Source organism: Fusarium oxysporum, chromosome 3 (genome assembly GCF_000149955.1).
Source record: "Fusarium oxysporum f. sp. lycopersici 4287 chromosome 3, whole genome shotgun sequence".
NCBI classification, from domain to species: Eukaryota; Fungi; Ascomycota; class Sordariomycetes; order Hypocreales; family Nectriaceae; genus Fusarium; species Fusarium oxysporum.
The window spans coordinates 2653361-2669202 of NC_030988.1; the positions used below are offsets into that span (position 1 = coordinate 2653361).

At 45.2% G+C, this 15842-nt stretch overlaps 4 protein-coding genes across 5 annotated transcripts; 3 read left to right on the forward strand and 1 right to left on the reverse strand.

Moving 5' to 3' along the window:
- Positions 1–530: 530 nt before the first annotated feature.
- On the reverse strand, positions 531–2126 carry FOXG_19298 (uncharacterized protein). The gene has a single exon (XM_018399504.1). The coding sequence runs from the start codon at positions 1765–1767 to the stop codon at positions 637–639; it is 1131 nt and encodes a 376-aa protein (XP_018242496.1). The 5' UTR covers positions 1768–2126; the 3' UTR covers positions 531–636.
- A 693-nt stretch (positions 2127–2819) lies between these two features.
- Positions 2820–4095, forward strand: FOXG_19299 (uncharacterized protein). 2 transcript variants are annotated; one of them, XM_018399506.1, is made up of 3 exons: positions 2820–3023; positions 3158–3185; positions 3242–4095. In XM_018399506.1, the coding sequence occupies exons 2-3, from the start codon at positions 3158–3160 to the stop codon at positions 3451–3453; spliced, it is 240 nt and encodes a 79-aa protein (XP_018242498.1). In that variant the 5' UTR covers positions 2820–3023; the 3' UTR covers positions 3454–4095. The 2 variants fall into 2 exon arrangements, with proteins under 2 accessions (XP_018242498.1, XP_018242497.1); XM_018399505.1 differs by having other exon boundaries at positions 2820–3185.
- Positions 4096–8067: 3972 nt separating this feature from the next.
- On the forward strand, positions 8068–8952 carry FOXG_19300 (uncharacterized protein; the record flags this gene model as incomplete). The annotated part of the gene is made up of 1 exon (XM_018399507.1): positions 8068–8952. One exon carries the CDS (start codon positions 8068–8070, stop codon positions 8950–8952), a length of 885 nt encoding a protein of 294 aa, XP_018242499.1.
- Positions 8953–13604: 4652 nt separating this feature from the next.
- FOXG_06558 (L-lactate dehydrogenase) lies at positions 13605–14670 on the forward strand (the record flags this gene model as incomplete). Its single annotated transcript, XM_018385239.1, has 3 exons — positions 13605–13863; positions 13933–14162; positions 14227–14670. The coding sequence occupies 3 exons, from the start codon at positions 13605–13607 to the stop codon at positions 14668–14670; spliced, it is 933 nt and encodes a 310-aa protein (XP_018242500.1).
- Between the last annotated feature and the right edge of the window lie 1172 nt (positions 14671–15842).

The following is a 15842-nucleotide window of genomic DNA, read 5'->3' on the forward strand; positions in this document are numbered from 1 at the left end:
CGATCAATAACATCACAACATTCTGGTCCACACTTGGATACACTCACCCCATCGTATTCATGCGTATCTAACAACACCTAAAAGTACAGAACAGAGACAGAAGCTCCTGGGGACGAGATTGATCCTCAAGTGTGAAAATTAACCCTATTTTAATTGGATATTAACCCTACTCGCGTATCTAACAATTCCCAGCCGCCAATCTAACAAAAGTTAGCCCCACTTCTTAGGCATTTCTACACTTACACGCTGTATACACATGTATTGGCGGCTTTTTGCCCATACGTTGATGTACCTTAATGGCTGACGGAAGGTCGCAGTCCTCTTTATCCGCACTGGCGATATATCTCCACTTCTTCGATTTGCGCCCGGAGCTCTAGGCAGCACTGGTACTTCTGCATACCTCGCTTGTTCAGCCAGAAACTGATTATAGGCCCATAAGACGGCATAATTCTAACAAAACATCTGCTTACGAAAACGCGGACACAAATTGAGCAATGAGTGGCACAGCATGGGCTTGAGGGAAACGAGGACGAAAAGCAGGCGTTGGATGTAAGCATTAGCGACTAGTGCCCTTTCAGTCAGAACAGAACAGGCTGCCCGTGGGGTAATAAATTGTCTTGTATTGTACACCTTCAGTCATGCCGTTTGCTGTCTTCTCCCTTTCTTCATAAAATCCACTTGAAAATTCGCGTAAGAATTGTTATCCCAAAACTCTTGGCCACTCACCACATAACGAATGCAAAGAAACATGGGCTTATACTCAAGATCAATACATTCCGTCAAGTCGATTTTGAAGATGAACACATCGTAGTCTTGATTTCTTCCGCACTGATCGGCGTTATATATCGCCTCGGTTTCTGATACAGTCTTCCAATAGTCTAAAGTGTAGCGACAGGCAACCAATTTGTGAAAATCGAGATTTGCTACTATAACACTTCCCATGATGGCTGTTTCAGGAGCCGAAAATATTATCTTGTCAAGCCTAACAGGCATCGATTGGCGAGCCACGGCATCTTGGGGAAAGTTGGGAGTGTTGATAGCCCAGTAGTACGAGGATGCTCGCCTGCAGGGCCATTCGTGATGAGAGGACGAGGAGACTTTGTCTCGACGCCAGTCATCAACAAGGGCCGAAATAGAATTGACTGCTGATGGACGATCGGTGCGGTAGAAGTGGCAAATTTGTTCCAGATCTGGTGCGAAATGCACCGTTTTGGTACACGCAGATTTTCTGGAGCTCAGTCGACTGGGCTGAGGCAGAGCAAATCCCAAAGACTTGCTATGAGTGTTTCGGCCTGCTTGGTAATTCCCCACTTCGTCTTTAAGGAGCAGCCGCTCTGAATTTTGTGGCGACTTGTCGTCAGGTTTGCCAGGAGTAACACAAGACTCTAAGGGCTGGGAACACCAGCTACGGACCAAGTCTCTCCACTGATGAACCTCCCCGACTAGGGTTGGGTTGTTGAAAGGGATGGTGGAGAGATTGGAGTTGATATGAGGCTGGCAAGAATCCTGTTCTTCGCTACCGTTACTTGCATTCAGCGAAGAGGACGGTAGCCGTTTGAAGAGCCCTTCGGCGACTGTTTTATTATCTTGCAGCGTTTTTGGGGTTGTTTCTTGCAATGTAGGAATATCTTGTCTAGACATAAGACTCTCAGGCCAGGTCCAGTGTTGCGTGAGGTTGTAAGATGCATTCTTTGTGACCTGGCGTCTGGCAGCTGTCACATACGACTCTCTCGACGCATTTTGGGGGGTGAATGCTGCAATAGACATGGTGGGATGAATATGGGGAGGTAAATGCTATTTGAGCGGCATATAAGGCAAATTGTAGAAGTGGGATCCTTCGTCTGTGCAAACAGTCAGTTGTGCATATCGATTTCTCAGCGCCCTACGCTACTTGTAGAAGGCAGTGACGGACTGTAGACGAGAGGCGGTATGGCGGTATCGTGGCAACGAACGCAGAGAAGAGGGATATAGCGCGTGTTGTCTCAATGAAAGTAACGGGATCATGTGAAAGGAGGATTACGCTGTTAATCGAAAACTGTTGGTAATTTCTAGGCCATTGTTGTCGCTTTTTTCCCCAGTGGAGGTTATACGATCTAGATAGTACGAGAAAACGACACTTTGAACTGACTTAAATCAATCCTTTGCAGCTCAATTTGGCATAATCATAGCCAGATGTTGATGACTGAGGAATTCAGGATCTTGCCAATAAGAGTCAGATGACGGCTAGAAGGCATCCGGCCAGTTCCATGTTGCCTGTCATCTCCTCTTCATTAATCACATGATTATTACGTGGGCGGTTTTGAAAAGGAGATCTTAGTGGTCGAATTCTCACGACACATACCAATAACCACGGCATCTTTTTGCGATAAGCCGCATACAGTACGGATTCCAGCAATCCAGTTCGTCATATCATGCTAAGATGCACCGCCTGCTCAGCTGTTTTTGCCAAAGTTATTGCCAATACTTTCGATCAAAGTTAATAGACTAGCAGCAAATAATGTCATCTCCACTACTCAGGGTGTATTGGTAATGACATTCCATCTGACGCACCATGTTCTAGCTAAGGTGATGGACCGGCCTCGACCACCATCCAGGCTGGGGACCGGCCCGGAGTCGGCCGCCAAGCCTGGTTCCTCCGCGAGGTTAACTTTACTCTGATAACCAATAAATGGGTGGACAAAATTCCGGAAACTTGGAAGTGGCCGATCCTCGAGACACGGTCGATCAAGATTTGCTCACATCAGTCGATAATATCTACCATTCGCCACCATCTCGATATGTAGTCGGTTATTGACCCTGAAATTTCCACCGGGAGTCAGCCATAAGATAGAATGGTAACATTCATTTGTACAATGTCAGTTGCTCCTGGATGATATTGTAACGTGTCACAACGAAACATGGTAAATTATCTTATATTCTTTTCGAAAGATTCATCAAAATTCCCAACAGACTTCAACCACTGGCCGTATCGCCCAAATGGCTGCTATGGAGATTGAAAGTACCCTTGACACCTTTATCAAAGGGTATGATGAATCCCAATTTCAAGAAAGTTTCTCACAGACCAGTATTTACAATCGGTAATACAATGGAGTATCTGGGGCATTACGTGGTTGCCTAATCTGACTTTTAATGGCCGTGGACTGATAATTGTTTACAGATGCCTCCTGAGTGCTCACCGGGGCAGGGTGAGTTGATCCCGACCTGACAGATGAAGCCCCTACTTACATGGCCATAACAACAGTTACTACCAAGAATCATATATCGAACATGGATGAGTATTTGGCTTCTGAGTATTTTACCAACACATTCGGGTCACCTGGACCTTCTGATTTATTGGAAGCCGATCTCTCCATGGACTGCCAACCAAGTCTTGAGATGAACCTTGACTATCTGCCCCGATGCCAACACAGAACGGCTGAGGGGGGCGACAAGTGGGCCCTTGACCCCTCCTAAAGAGGAGAAGAGCCTGTTGAATCAACGCCCCTCCAACAAGGATATTTCACTTCCTTTTTCCGACGTTCAACTTCAACTTCGATCAGCATCACGAAAATCAAAGAGCCGAAAGCGTCGTAACACAGCACCCAGCAATCTAGATCACGCCCGAGAAAGCCATAACTTTGTCGCGAAACATTACCGTGCCCGACTCAAGACGCAGTTTGAGAGGCTTCTCGCAGTTCTGCCAGCGGCACAGGCACGGAGCCTTGCTGACAGGGATACGACAGTCAATTTTAGCCAAGTTCTGAGCAGAGGGCAAGTATTGGATATGGCAAGGAATCGCATTCTAGAATTAGAAAGAAAGATTGAGTTTACACTGAACAAGAGAAGGGATGGCTACCATGTATCATGATGTACACAAGGAGAGGGAATTACAGTAAGGTTACAGGAAGAAAATCTTGTCATTGTAATCGTTTGATCTGAGAAGAAACTTGTTTTTATACAGGGCCACCAGATAATCTTGGGAGCAGATACTGTGTGACTTTAAACTTCTCTAACGATGCCAAGTACTCCCTCTCTAAAAAAAATATAAAAAAGATGAAAAGCTTTTAAATCGCGACTATGGGCCTGGAAGAGGTTAGGCGTGAGAAGGCAAGGACCAGACATAGTTCATATGATTCAATGACATGATTTGTTCTCATTTTAATTAAACTGTTTCGATTTTATATTTTGTAGCGGATCTTTCTGGGCTGCTCACTCGCGTCTCTGTGTTTGAGCTGATGAGAAATTCACAAAAGGAAACACAAGACCCAAACCCTCAGTATCAGAGCGTACCATCTGTGGCATGCGGACAGATAGAGCAATGGTTATGTAGTCGAAACCCTTGGCTTGGAAGTAACTGACAAGTTGGTCGATACGTGCCGCGTGAGCTAATGGGTATGGACATTAATTCAAACTCCTTAGCTTTTTGCCAAAGCTTATCTGTAACGTTGTTAATTTGCTTGCACTGCCTTGATTACTCTCAGCGTGGTGCCTGATCCGAGAATCATTCAATTGCAGTAATATATGACTGTAAATAGTCTTCGTAGCCTATCTACAGCAGTTGTAGGAGCAAAATGGAGTCAACCGCTTTAAGGTGATTGGCGCAACTCCTAGAGTTGCGTTAGCACGTATGTATTAATCTTGCGTCCTCATCGAGGTGTTAGATAATGCAAACCTTGTACCATGGCCCCGCTGGGTATGGTATCTGCGCATTGTGCTGTCTTGATTGCTTCGAGACGTGCCCTTTCGTATAACGTGGTGAGTGTCTCTCCTTGATATGTAAGGTCATCGTCTTTGATAATGGTAATGGGAACATGGGAGTAGGTCCACTGAGACATGGATGGAGCCTTAGTTGTATGTAATTATCTGGATGATTTGGGCGTAGAGACTAAGTTTAGATAAGGGTGTTATTTAAAGAGAAGGGTCAATGTAGATATATAGCCCTGATAGTAAAGATTCGCTGTATGAGTTTTGGTGAGTTGAAGCTATCACAGTGGCCTGAAAAAGCCTATTGTGTGCGGTGCGAGTTTGGCTGGCCATGTTTCTCTTGCTGTTTACCCTATAGCATTCCAAAGCTTAAATAAATTAGCTAAAAATTAAATAAAAAGTGTTCCTAAAATAGTATAGTTAACTTTATTAGAAAGTATTTTTTAAAGATTTTTAAGTATTTTAGATTATATAGAAAACCTTAAAATACAGTGTATTTTACAGTGTAAATAGACTTTAAAGTTTATAGCTATATAGGATTTTTTTTAAAAATCTAAGAAAATTAATATAGCTTACTTTAGGACTTATATATACGTTATTCAAATCTTAGCTATTTTAAGTCTAATTTGAATTTATAAGAATTATTTAAAAAATAGCTTTTAAGGTGAAAAGTATGCTGGCCAACTCGTTTAGGTGGCCAACTCGCTTGTGAACTACGTTATCCCTGTTCACCGAAACGGTTGTGGTATAAGGCTCTCCAAATTCATTCTAGAGCGATTGCCGATGTCGTGATAGAATGAGGGGATGGCGCCGAGAGGTTGACGCAATATCATTAAGCCTCAAGCATGAACGTCTTGCATAAGAGTAGATAGCTCAGTCAGATCATAGCGTTGTGTGGAGAGTATCATGAGATTACAACCGTCAACAGTCACTCTTTCTCTGGGTCTAGAACCAAACTATGAATTTATGACAACTTTATGGTGGGATACTTTTGGAAAGGTGGAATGATTGCGTTTTAGGTGTATTGATGGCACTGCGTCACGGCTGGGCTAAGTGAGTTCTTTAGCGGCCGAAGTAGTGTGGATGGCCGCTAGGGATGATATTTCACAGTTCTAAAAAGTTATCAAGATCTAGAACATACCCTCTATACGCATGGTGTAAGGATCTGGAACGTATGTACTCCATATGGTAGGGGACAAAAGCAGAACAGCGATTGGGTAAAGTGCATGATCTCATAACAATAGGACGCTTCTGTGAGATAGATTGCGACCACATATCTCCTGAGAGGTCATAAGCCTCCAGTACGTACTTTGACCACTAACCCCACGTACAAAGAGATGACGAGAGCTTCACCCAAGCAGGAGTCAGGATGTATGTCGTTTTTTGTGGCGGCTCAGCTTACGGTACCATTAACTCAGGACTTAAGCTAAATGGCAAATTGTAATTAGCTGCTACCCTGCCATAATTACTCTTTCTCTACTGTATTTTATAACAAAATGTATTGGCTGATTGGCATATTATGATTGGCTTATGCCCCCAAGTGGTGACCGCATTGGAGGCTTATGACCTCTCAGGAGATAAAAAAAAGAGGAAGGTGTTGTCTTGCAAATTACTGTATGGTGTGGCATGATACTTTCAAGTAATCTTTACCCCTCCATTCTCGACTATTATGCCTCAAGCAATAACCATGGCTTTTGAAAACCCATCTTTTGAAAACCCATCATTTGCCGTTGTACGCGCGGGATTTATGGGAAGACAGACTCGGAATCTTCAGCTCCACATTATCGTGCGGGAAAGCATTGAGGGCAAGATTACAACAAGTTTGATTTCGGCATCAGGGTCTCTGGATTGGATGGACTTGACTCGAGTCCTTTGTTCTTTTCTGTGCGATATTGGGGTAATAACTCCGATATCAACTTCGCGGTGGACTTTAGAAGGCATATTGACTAACGATCAATCCTATTCTATTTCTGGGATAAACGGAACACTAGTCTAACTCTCCGAATGGACCCAGTCAGCCAGATGTGCGACTTGCAGCTGTTTGGGATGGCAGATAAGCTAAAAGCTTACGCACAACTTGAGTTAGTACCTGGGCAAAGACCTTAACACTCAGCTCCAGCGTTGGAGTCGAATCTATGGGAACATGCCACGTCAGATCATAATCATATGTCCTTAAAGCCTCACCGAGACCTCAGGCGCCAAATGGGACTCGTATGTTTTCGCGTACTAGAAGCAATAGAAAATCTAACCCCAATGTAATGACCCAATATCTCATGGCACTTAGTGAGTCTGCGGATTCATCGCAAGCGCACCAATCTAACAGAAGGTGTTGCGAGCACATCAGATCACCACCATTCGATTTTGAAACGCCTCAACTCATGATTCTCGCAAATCAATCACTCTTCCAAAGCCAAAGGTATCATGTGTGCGAAGTTGAGCATTACAGTTCTCTAGTGGCGAACGGTAATAACGCTGCAGAAGGTGACGTTCTCCACCATTTTAAGCTCCAAAGGTTGAAGGGTCCATGCATCGTAACGAAAACAGGCACCTCAAGAGTTAAGTAAATAACACAATTTGAGTGTGTTAAACTTTAAATGGCTTGAAATAGACATTTGTGGAAGCGAACGAGTAGGCTGACTCGGCCCTTGCCTTTAGTCGAGCATGACTGATATTACCTGATGCGACTTCGGCTAACGTGTTTGATAAGTGAGTGGGTCAGACAAGTAAGTGAGTCACTGCACTGTATAGTATTAAAAAACCTACCCTATAGTATCTTTTTATTCTAAATAAAATAGATAAAAATTTAAAAAAAATATTTTTAAGAATAGTATAATTAACCTTATTATAAAATATTTTTTTAAGACTTTTAGCTATTTTATTTTATATAGTAAAGCTTAATTATACAGTATAAAATACAGTATAAATAGGTTTTAAGGTTTATAGCTATATAGAATTTTTCTAAAAGTCTTAAAAAATTTATATAATATATTTTAAGACTTATATATAGGCTACTAAAATTACAGCCAATTTAGGCTTAGTTTGAATTTTTAAAGAATTTTTTAAACCCCGGATTTAAGGTGGAAATAAGATTGACTCACTCACTTGGATGACCCACTCACTTATCAAACACGTTAGCGGGTTTTTGGCGATTTTTAACAGCCCCCCACATACTCTCGATGATACCAAGTGAGAGGAGACGTATGATATGCCAAGGCAATTCTTTTGTGTTATAAGTTACTTTTTTGTCCCATAACTCGTTTAATTCGAATGTCTGTGCACACTCTATCACGTCTAACGATTCAAGTTTTACCCACCAAGTGTCACGCATCAATTCGGGGCATAAGTTGTGAACTGGCCGAGGAAAAATTCCATCACGTACGAATTATGGCTTTTGCGGAAACCCTAGCAGAAAACAGCTACTTCCCAACTGATTCTTTAATCGAAAGTGATGGACCTATTGATACTCAATATTTCTTTGATCTTGCCTGGCAAGACTTGCCCGAATACCTCATTTCATGGCATTGGATGAGTTCCTCTAATCAATCCTTCCCAACAAACTCGTCGAGTTCTCAAACTCCGTCTCTTCCAACCCCAACTTCAGAGCATTACTTCCATGGTGAAATGGCTGGTGGCTGGATGGATGATCCGAGCTTCGGCACTACTCAGCTATCGCCCATATCTTCCAAAAACCAGCAGTCAGCTGGATTCAGCTTTCCCACATCACAGACCACCACAACCAAGGAGGACACACAAAGCTCTATTAGGAATCGTGATAATGATCAAGAAAGCCTAGAGCCCTTCACTACATCAGATTTTACCAGATACCAATCGACACCAGAGCCGCCAAAGAGAAGAAAGGCTGGGAAGCAGTCTGTAAACAGGAGGTTGCTATGCGAGAAAAGAAATTGTCGGGAGACAAGAACAGAGCTGGATGATGCCAAGAGCGAACAACATATGAAAGTTCGGGAACGAAACCGGAGGGCGGCTGCCAAATGTCGTGATCGCAAAAAGGATCAAGCAAACGAGTTGACCTCTCGGATGGAAGAATTGCAAGATCGACATCGACTACTTTCTTCTTGCTATAGCGACCTCCAGGAGGAGGTTTCCCAACTCAAATTCGAAATTCTGAGGCATGGCGAATGCGAATGTACTCTGATTCAACAGTACATTGCGAAACAGGCGTATAAAACATTGGATAAGTTGACAAAGCAAGTGTTCTCTTCCGAGAATTGGGGTCACACTCACAACCACAGCCCCGCGGCCGCATGACAATGACAGCAGCACCAGTGATCGACGAGGGGTTTTTCAGGGTTCTTCTGGGCTCCAAAACATGGCGGCGTGACAGTGGCACCAGATAGGTCATGGCCTTGGGAATATTATCACTCAGAAATCAACTTAAAATTTCCAGTCTAGAGTGAGAGAAATTCAGTATGCAAAATGACGTACAAGTTTAATGGTGCTGTATAGTTGCCGTGTTTGTGATTGGCGATGAGCATCATGAATTTCAAGCGACGACTTCTTCTGTGTGTATACATCTTAATTCATCGCAATCCTGTTTTGCGGTCTAGGACTCGAGAATCGTAGATGAACACTCAGATGAGGATAACCAGGGGATAGCCTGGAGATAACCTGGTTCATTGGTTGCACAGTAGCAGCTGGGCGACTCGGATGAGAGGAATTCTTTTCTCACGTTTCGACCACCTCGATCCAATCTTCACCGGCCGCGCAGTTACCGAGGTTGAAAACCTTAAACGTAATATGAGGGGTAAGTAAGGGTCGCAATCACATGGTGTTCAGTTTATGCGTCAAATGAACCAACGTTCACACAGTGTGCCAAATACAATACTACTCTTATTGCAAGGGCTGAGAAAAAGGAATTTGAGGCTTGTGTACTGTATCGTCATAGCAGCGTCCTATCATTAAATCATTACTCACACGAGCTCAACCATAGTGGATCGTATTGGTCGAGAGCGACACTACTACAATAGATGGACGCTAATTCATGTGCGGCGTTCATACATGGGCTCAGCGAGTGGTTCAAGACATCGCGTCCCCTCTTTTAACCGGAGTTTACTGGAAATACCATTCCACCCACTCCTTCGAAGCAAATAGCCAATTGTGACCCAGACAGTACTTAAAGGTCGACTTAAATATCACTAAATCACATGTCGATCCAATATAAGGGTTGAAGTGAGGCTTTTGAGGCCTCATAATTATCCTCAAACATGAGGGGTTCAAGTGAGGGAAAAGATAAGCAAAGAAAGGGCTTTCGTCGGTTAGAGGGATGAGTGATTTAGACCTGAGGTGGGGTGCAGTCTAGCTGGGGATAACACAGTACGCGTAAAACGAGAATGTTGGATATCGTATAAGAATGAAGAACCACCAGTACCAGTTGGCTGTCCCAAAGTAATATTGTGCCACTCCAGCTCTTGGTTAATATACCATCCGTGACAATTGAGAACTCTATAACGATTCAATTACAACATGGCAGTCAGTACTGATACCGTCACTGCTAACCCATGTGAGCTTCGTTGGGACAGAAGAGAGAACCGACCTGAGGTAGGTAAACGAAACCGACAGCCCTTGGACACCCACTGGTAACATTTAATCTAATAACAATCTTGCCCGCTTGTCAATATGACCTAAAAACCTTTTGATCTCTTGGCATTCAAAGTTCCTCGTGGCATTTAGCACTGACGACTCACAGCGACCAATCGACTACTTCGTGGATAAATTCAGTCTGGGTCAACCGTTCCACCCTGAAAGTGGTTGGTGAGAATTTGCAAGTTAATGTTTTAGGTATTTATATTTAATATTTAGAAGTAGAAGAGCTCACCGGCATCACCAACTGATGTTCCCGTTTTGTGGCACGCACAGCAGAGGGTCACATAAGAGAGGGTTAAAAGAGCTTCTATACTAAAAGGGGGTTGGCAGTGCTCCTTTATATACCAATGGAGCGTTGATCTCTAGGTGGCCAAGCGAACCAATCGGGCCATACCCGCCTTTTGACACGTTTGATCAAGCTGCCTCTACCTCTGTGCTATCAGGCTGTCTGTACTGTACACTGGTGGATTCTAAATGAATAGGGGTCCAGGTCTAGAACCTTGAAGAAATAAGAGTAGACACTAAACTGGCTGAGCTTAAAAGCGAGGTTGCATTTTAGGTTTCGTGGACTTTTGCCCGCCATGACATGTCTGCAACTGCACCAATTCGTGTTTCTAAAATAACCTAATTGACCACCAGATAAACGACGATTCGCTGGCTCCTCCGTACTCTGAGATGAAATATATAATATGAACGGTAGATTGATAGTAATACAGATCCACGCGTAGCATAAGATCAAACTGTCATCTTCCTAATGACTCTACATATGGGCTTGGCTAGGCCTTTCCGGCAAAGGCTTAGATAACACGAAATCATATGCGCATATGGGGCATGTATCGTGTTCCGCAAGGTACCAGGTAGCAATACATTCCGAGTGGAAAGTATGCTCGCATGCCAGATGGCGTACTATATCAGTGTCTTAAACAGCACCTAGGCAAATAACGCTAAACAAAGAGGCAAGTGGTTAGTCAAGTGATTTTTACGATTACCAAAGCGTCAAGAAGACATACCATGTCATATTGGGGACAGGGATCGCCCAAGAGGCATGGACTTGATGCTCAAGCTCAGATCTAATCTATTTGCTCGTTTTAGGGGGAGCAATCGTATCTAGATGAGGCAGATCTCTGGCTTCAGTGCTGGAAGATGCTGATGACGAAGAGCTCGGGGAGCTGTTAGAGGCATCGGTGACTGCAACTCTCCCGCACCTTGCCCATTCATAGAATCTACACTGTATTAGCCAACCAAATTAGGAGGTGAGCTGTTTCTAACAAGTGAGTAAGACGTACTTGTAAATTACCACTATAAACAAACCCACCAGAGCTAGAAGTGGCATTATCTCGGCCACGAGCCATCCCAGTAGCTTGTGGTTTTGGTCCTGGTTATCAGGGTCCTGAGTGGTGAAGGGAGGGTCCCTGATTAGTACAGGCACGGCTTATATGTGAATGTAGGATGTATCCGAGCCTCAGCACTTTCCAAGTCAAATAACAAATGCATTGGATTGGGCTTATGTGTCTGCTATTGTTCAATTCTGGAACATGTACTGTATGGACTCGGGTCTGGAGCGTGGTACCGTGCTTCTGGCTGGATCCGCCCTATGATCTGATGGATACCACATAAACCTCTGCCTCACCATCACGCCACATTAGTTATCAAGACGAAACAGAACTCTCTACAGATACTAGCATCAAGGGGCCTATATGTGCCGCCGTTGGGACGCGTGATCTTTGAAGATACATGGACTGCTACGTGTCAGATATTACATGTATTCGGTTCATTGATGCAGATTCGTGTATTCATGTTGTGGTTTTTTTTTTTTTTTTTTTAAATCTGTCTGCCCTCTTGAAAGGTTCGCCACTTCGACCCGTAATCTTCAAGTATCCCTGCCTGCACGTGACACCCCAGCAATCTGCTCAACAGTTACGCGCATAGCCTTTCAGCAGGTATCTCGCCCCCGCTTGACCCCACGTACAATAAGGTTACAAGAGCTTGCCCCAGTATGGGGTCAGAAGACTTGCCACCCTCCTGTAATAGCTCGACTTTTATCGCATGTAGATAAGTTCGTAGATCATCCGATGTTGTTGCTTTTCTGTCTAAACACCAATTACCCTACATAGACTAAATCTTGGACGGATTCGATGGTAGTCTGTCGACCTCTGCCCCTGAGCAGTATAAGAGGCTCAATCTCAAGGCGACTACAGGCTGCCCGCCGGAGCTTTCGCTCCCGCGCGCAGCCTTGCACCATCTATTGGCAGCGAGATCCCTTCACGGGGACTTCGCTGCGTATCACGAGAGATTTGACCATGTCGACGCACGCCTAGTCTGCTCATGTGGCCGACGCAAAGCACCGGATCACATCTTCTACTGCAGAAAGATACCGCCGCGTCATCGGATGAGGCTTGCATCCTCACCGAATGCAGCGGTCAATCTAGCAATAGGAAAAGACTTTACCAAATATATCGACCTATCCAAGGCCAGCGCGTTCTTTGGAAACATCTGCCCTCGCTACTAGGCGAACACGACTCGAGAAGCACTCGCGTCTCTCTTTCTCTCTTTCTCTCTTTTTATTTTCAATACGTTTCTTTTGTTACCTTTCCTCTTTCTTATATGCTTGCAGCTAAATGGAAGGCGCTGATACGCCCTCCATCCGACTGCGATCACTCGGAGGCAGCCCCGCGACAACCGCGTTTAGAGGCTCACGATCGCCTAAAAACAGGCTTACCTTGCGGCTGTCATTCATCAACCCCGCTTGATCATCCCGCTGACGGGTAGCAAGCTTGATAAGATGCGCCATTTGTGCTGTTGATATGCTGGATAGAGCGCAGTTTGTTGACGCGTTCGCAGAAATTGGACTCTGGGGGGAAGACTAATCTCGCGTAGCGGATGACTAATCCCCGTTAGGGCCAAACATCTCTGTAATTAGCGTATAGATAGACTGTAATTCCTCTAGCTCAGCACGTCCTGTGCCCCAGTAGGGGACTTTTGTGGCCTACGGCCCCCCGGACGAAAAATATACATACATACATACATATTCGATGGTAGTCTCCTTAGTTTTCCCTAAGCCCCAGAATGTGTCTGTCAAATTCTCCGTCCCTTATACACCCGAACGCCACAGTTTCATATTATCCTGCTGTGACGAAGGTAAAATATCAGAACATACAACAAAACAGGTAATGTGCTCGAACTCTATTTGCGCCACTCATCTCACTGCCAAGAGCCTGACATTCGCCTTATTTATAAGGAACAGCATCAACCTCGGGTAATCAACAAGAGGAGGTGTCGCTGAACGAGAGATCTAACCTCTTTTACCCAATCACACAATGGACTCGAGTTCTCGAATCGCAATCGTCGGCGTCGGCGAAGTTGGCGGGGCCATCGCCTACAATCTAACACTGGGCTCCATCGCTAGCGAGTTGCTTCTCGTTGACCTTGACTTGACCTTGAGAAACGCTCAAGTCGAAGATCTCTCGGATGTGGCCTACAGCACTGGTGGCAGCACACGGGTGCGAGCTGCCACGTTCCGGGAGACGGCCCAGAGTGATATCGTGGTCATCACCGCCGCATCCAAGCGCACATTAGGTACAGGATGAACAAGCGTCATACTCACCTGTAATCTCTTGGATTCCATGCTCACTTTGCTTCCGATAGGCCAAACTACTGCCGACTACACATCTCGGAACACCTTCATGATCCGGGAAGTCATGGATGCAATGAAGCCTTTCCGATCTGACACGATTATGCTCGTCATTGCAAACCCTGTTGATCTGCTCACTTCCATCGCTCAGGAAATGTCTGGGCTTCCCAAATCTCAAGTCATAGGTTCAGGAACCTCTCTGGATACTTCCAGGCTACGCGGAATGGTTGCGTCTCGAGGTTCGGTGAGTACTCACCACTGCAGCACTCTTTGTTCCTGCCTCTGGTGGCTAATTACCTAACTTTCAGGTCTCCCCCTCTTCCATAGGTGTTTTTGTGGTTGGTGTTCACGGAGAAGACCAAGTTACTGCATGGTCGACGGCAACTGTTGGTGCTGTCCCCATTTCTGAGATCCAGATGTTTAGCACTCTTGATCATACAAGAATCGACAGCATCTGCAAGCATCGATCCCAAGTCATCATCCGAGGTAAAGGCTCAGCCCCATTCGGAATTGCCTCTGTAGCTGCAAACTTATGCTGTTATATTCTCTTGGACAAGCGTGAAATCATCCCTGTCTGCCATTACCAACCTCAGTTCGATTGCTGTCTGAGCATGCCTGCTATCATTGGAAGGAAAGTCATTCTGAGCACCATGCACCTGTCTTTGGACGATCAGGAGCAATGGGCTATAGCAGCATCAGCGAAGCACTTAAAGGACAGGATTGAGTGGATCCAAAATGATTGGTGGCTGTGAGACATTGTGTCTGGGAATTGTCACACTTGCAGGTAATTATTTTAAAATCATTTTGATGGAACCTCGTACGGTAGTCGATAAAATCTCAGAGTCGATTACCATCCCCCCACCACTTGAAGAATAGCACAAAATTCATCGCCCCATGCCAAATCTAATATTTGGTGCACGCAGAAACCAACCACCTTGTCCATTAAAAATGAAGCCACTTGGATTTTCTATGGAGAATTGCTTGAATTCTACTCTCTGCGCGCTTTTTGACCTCCCGACCGCTCCGTGTGCGCTGGCAGTGCTTTGTTACGACCGTAGTCCTCACGTTCGTCCTCTGACCTGACACCCACCTCAATCACCGACTCGACCTCCTCATCCACATCTACCTTTATTTCTGCCTCCTTTGAGTCATGAAGAGATTTTCCAGCCACTAGAGCCTCCGCCAGAGCCATGGATCGTCGGTTCGGGTTTGGTACCGCCTTTCTTTTCTTCCCTCGTCGCAGCTGAGCCATCTGCTCCTCGAGGCCAGTAATCCGCGCATTCTGAACGGCCACCTTCATCTCTAAAGCTTCTAACCCCTTTGCGATCTTACTGTACTTCCGCTTGGTCGGACGGCTTCGGTGTTTGGCCATTTCCCTCACTTGCCGACTCGTTTTCGGCGTATCATCTCAGGGCAGTGGAGGAGGGCTCGGTGTCTGGAACTGTTCCAGCAGTGTTTCTTTGTCCGGTTGAATTTCAGGATGTGTTAGAGCTTTGTGACGGTTGATAGGCCAATTTCCAGTAAACCTTCAGCCGGATAAAATAATCTCCTTCCTCATGGCCGCCTCCCTGGCTTTCGCGTATGCCCGAACAATGTGCTGGTAAGTAACAGCAGTAGACGTTGTTCAGAAAGCACGTAGCCATCCACTCGTCCTGACTGCTCGTCAGCGACCCTATAGCGGGTGACTCAGCGGCGAAAACACCGAAATTCTCACCTGCGCATGGCTCCCGTGACCGTCAAGGATAATAAGTATCGCATCCGATGCATCGCGAGGCTCCGTTTGTGGTAGATAAACGCCCTTCAACCACTTGAGAGCAATATGGTTGTCTGTCCAGCCGTTCGGTGATGTGATGTAGTGCCACTCGGCTATCAATTCGAATTCGTTAAAGAACCACTGCTTCTGCAGCTTCTTTCCTTTAAAGAT

What these genes read in the sequence shown, in the direction of transcription:
- FOXG_19298 (XM_018399504.1), bottom strand. Translation starts at nt 1,767, where the DNA reads ATGTCTATTGCAGCATTCACCCCCCAAAATGCGTCGAGAGAGTCGTAT.
- FOXG_19299 (XM_018399505.1), top strand. Translation starts at nt 3,158, where the DNA reads ATGCCTCCTGAGTGCTCACCGGGGCAGG. An exon ending in TGAGTGCTCACCGGGGCAGG is followed by an intron (nt 3,186 to 3,241) that starts GTGAGTTGATCC and finishes CCATAACAACAG; the next exon opens with TTACTACCAAGAATCATATA.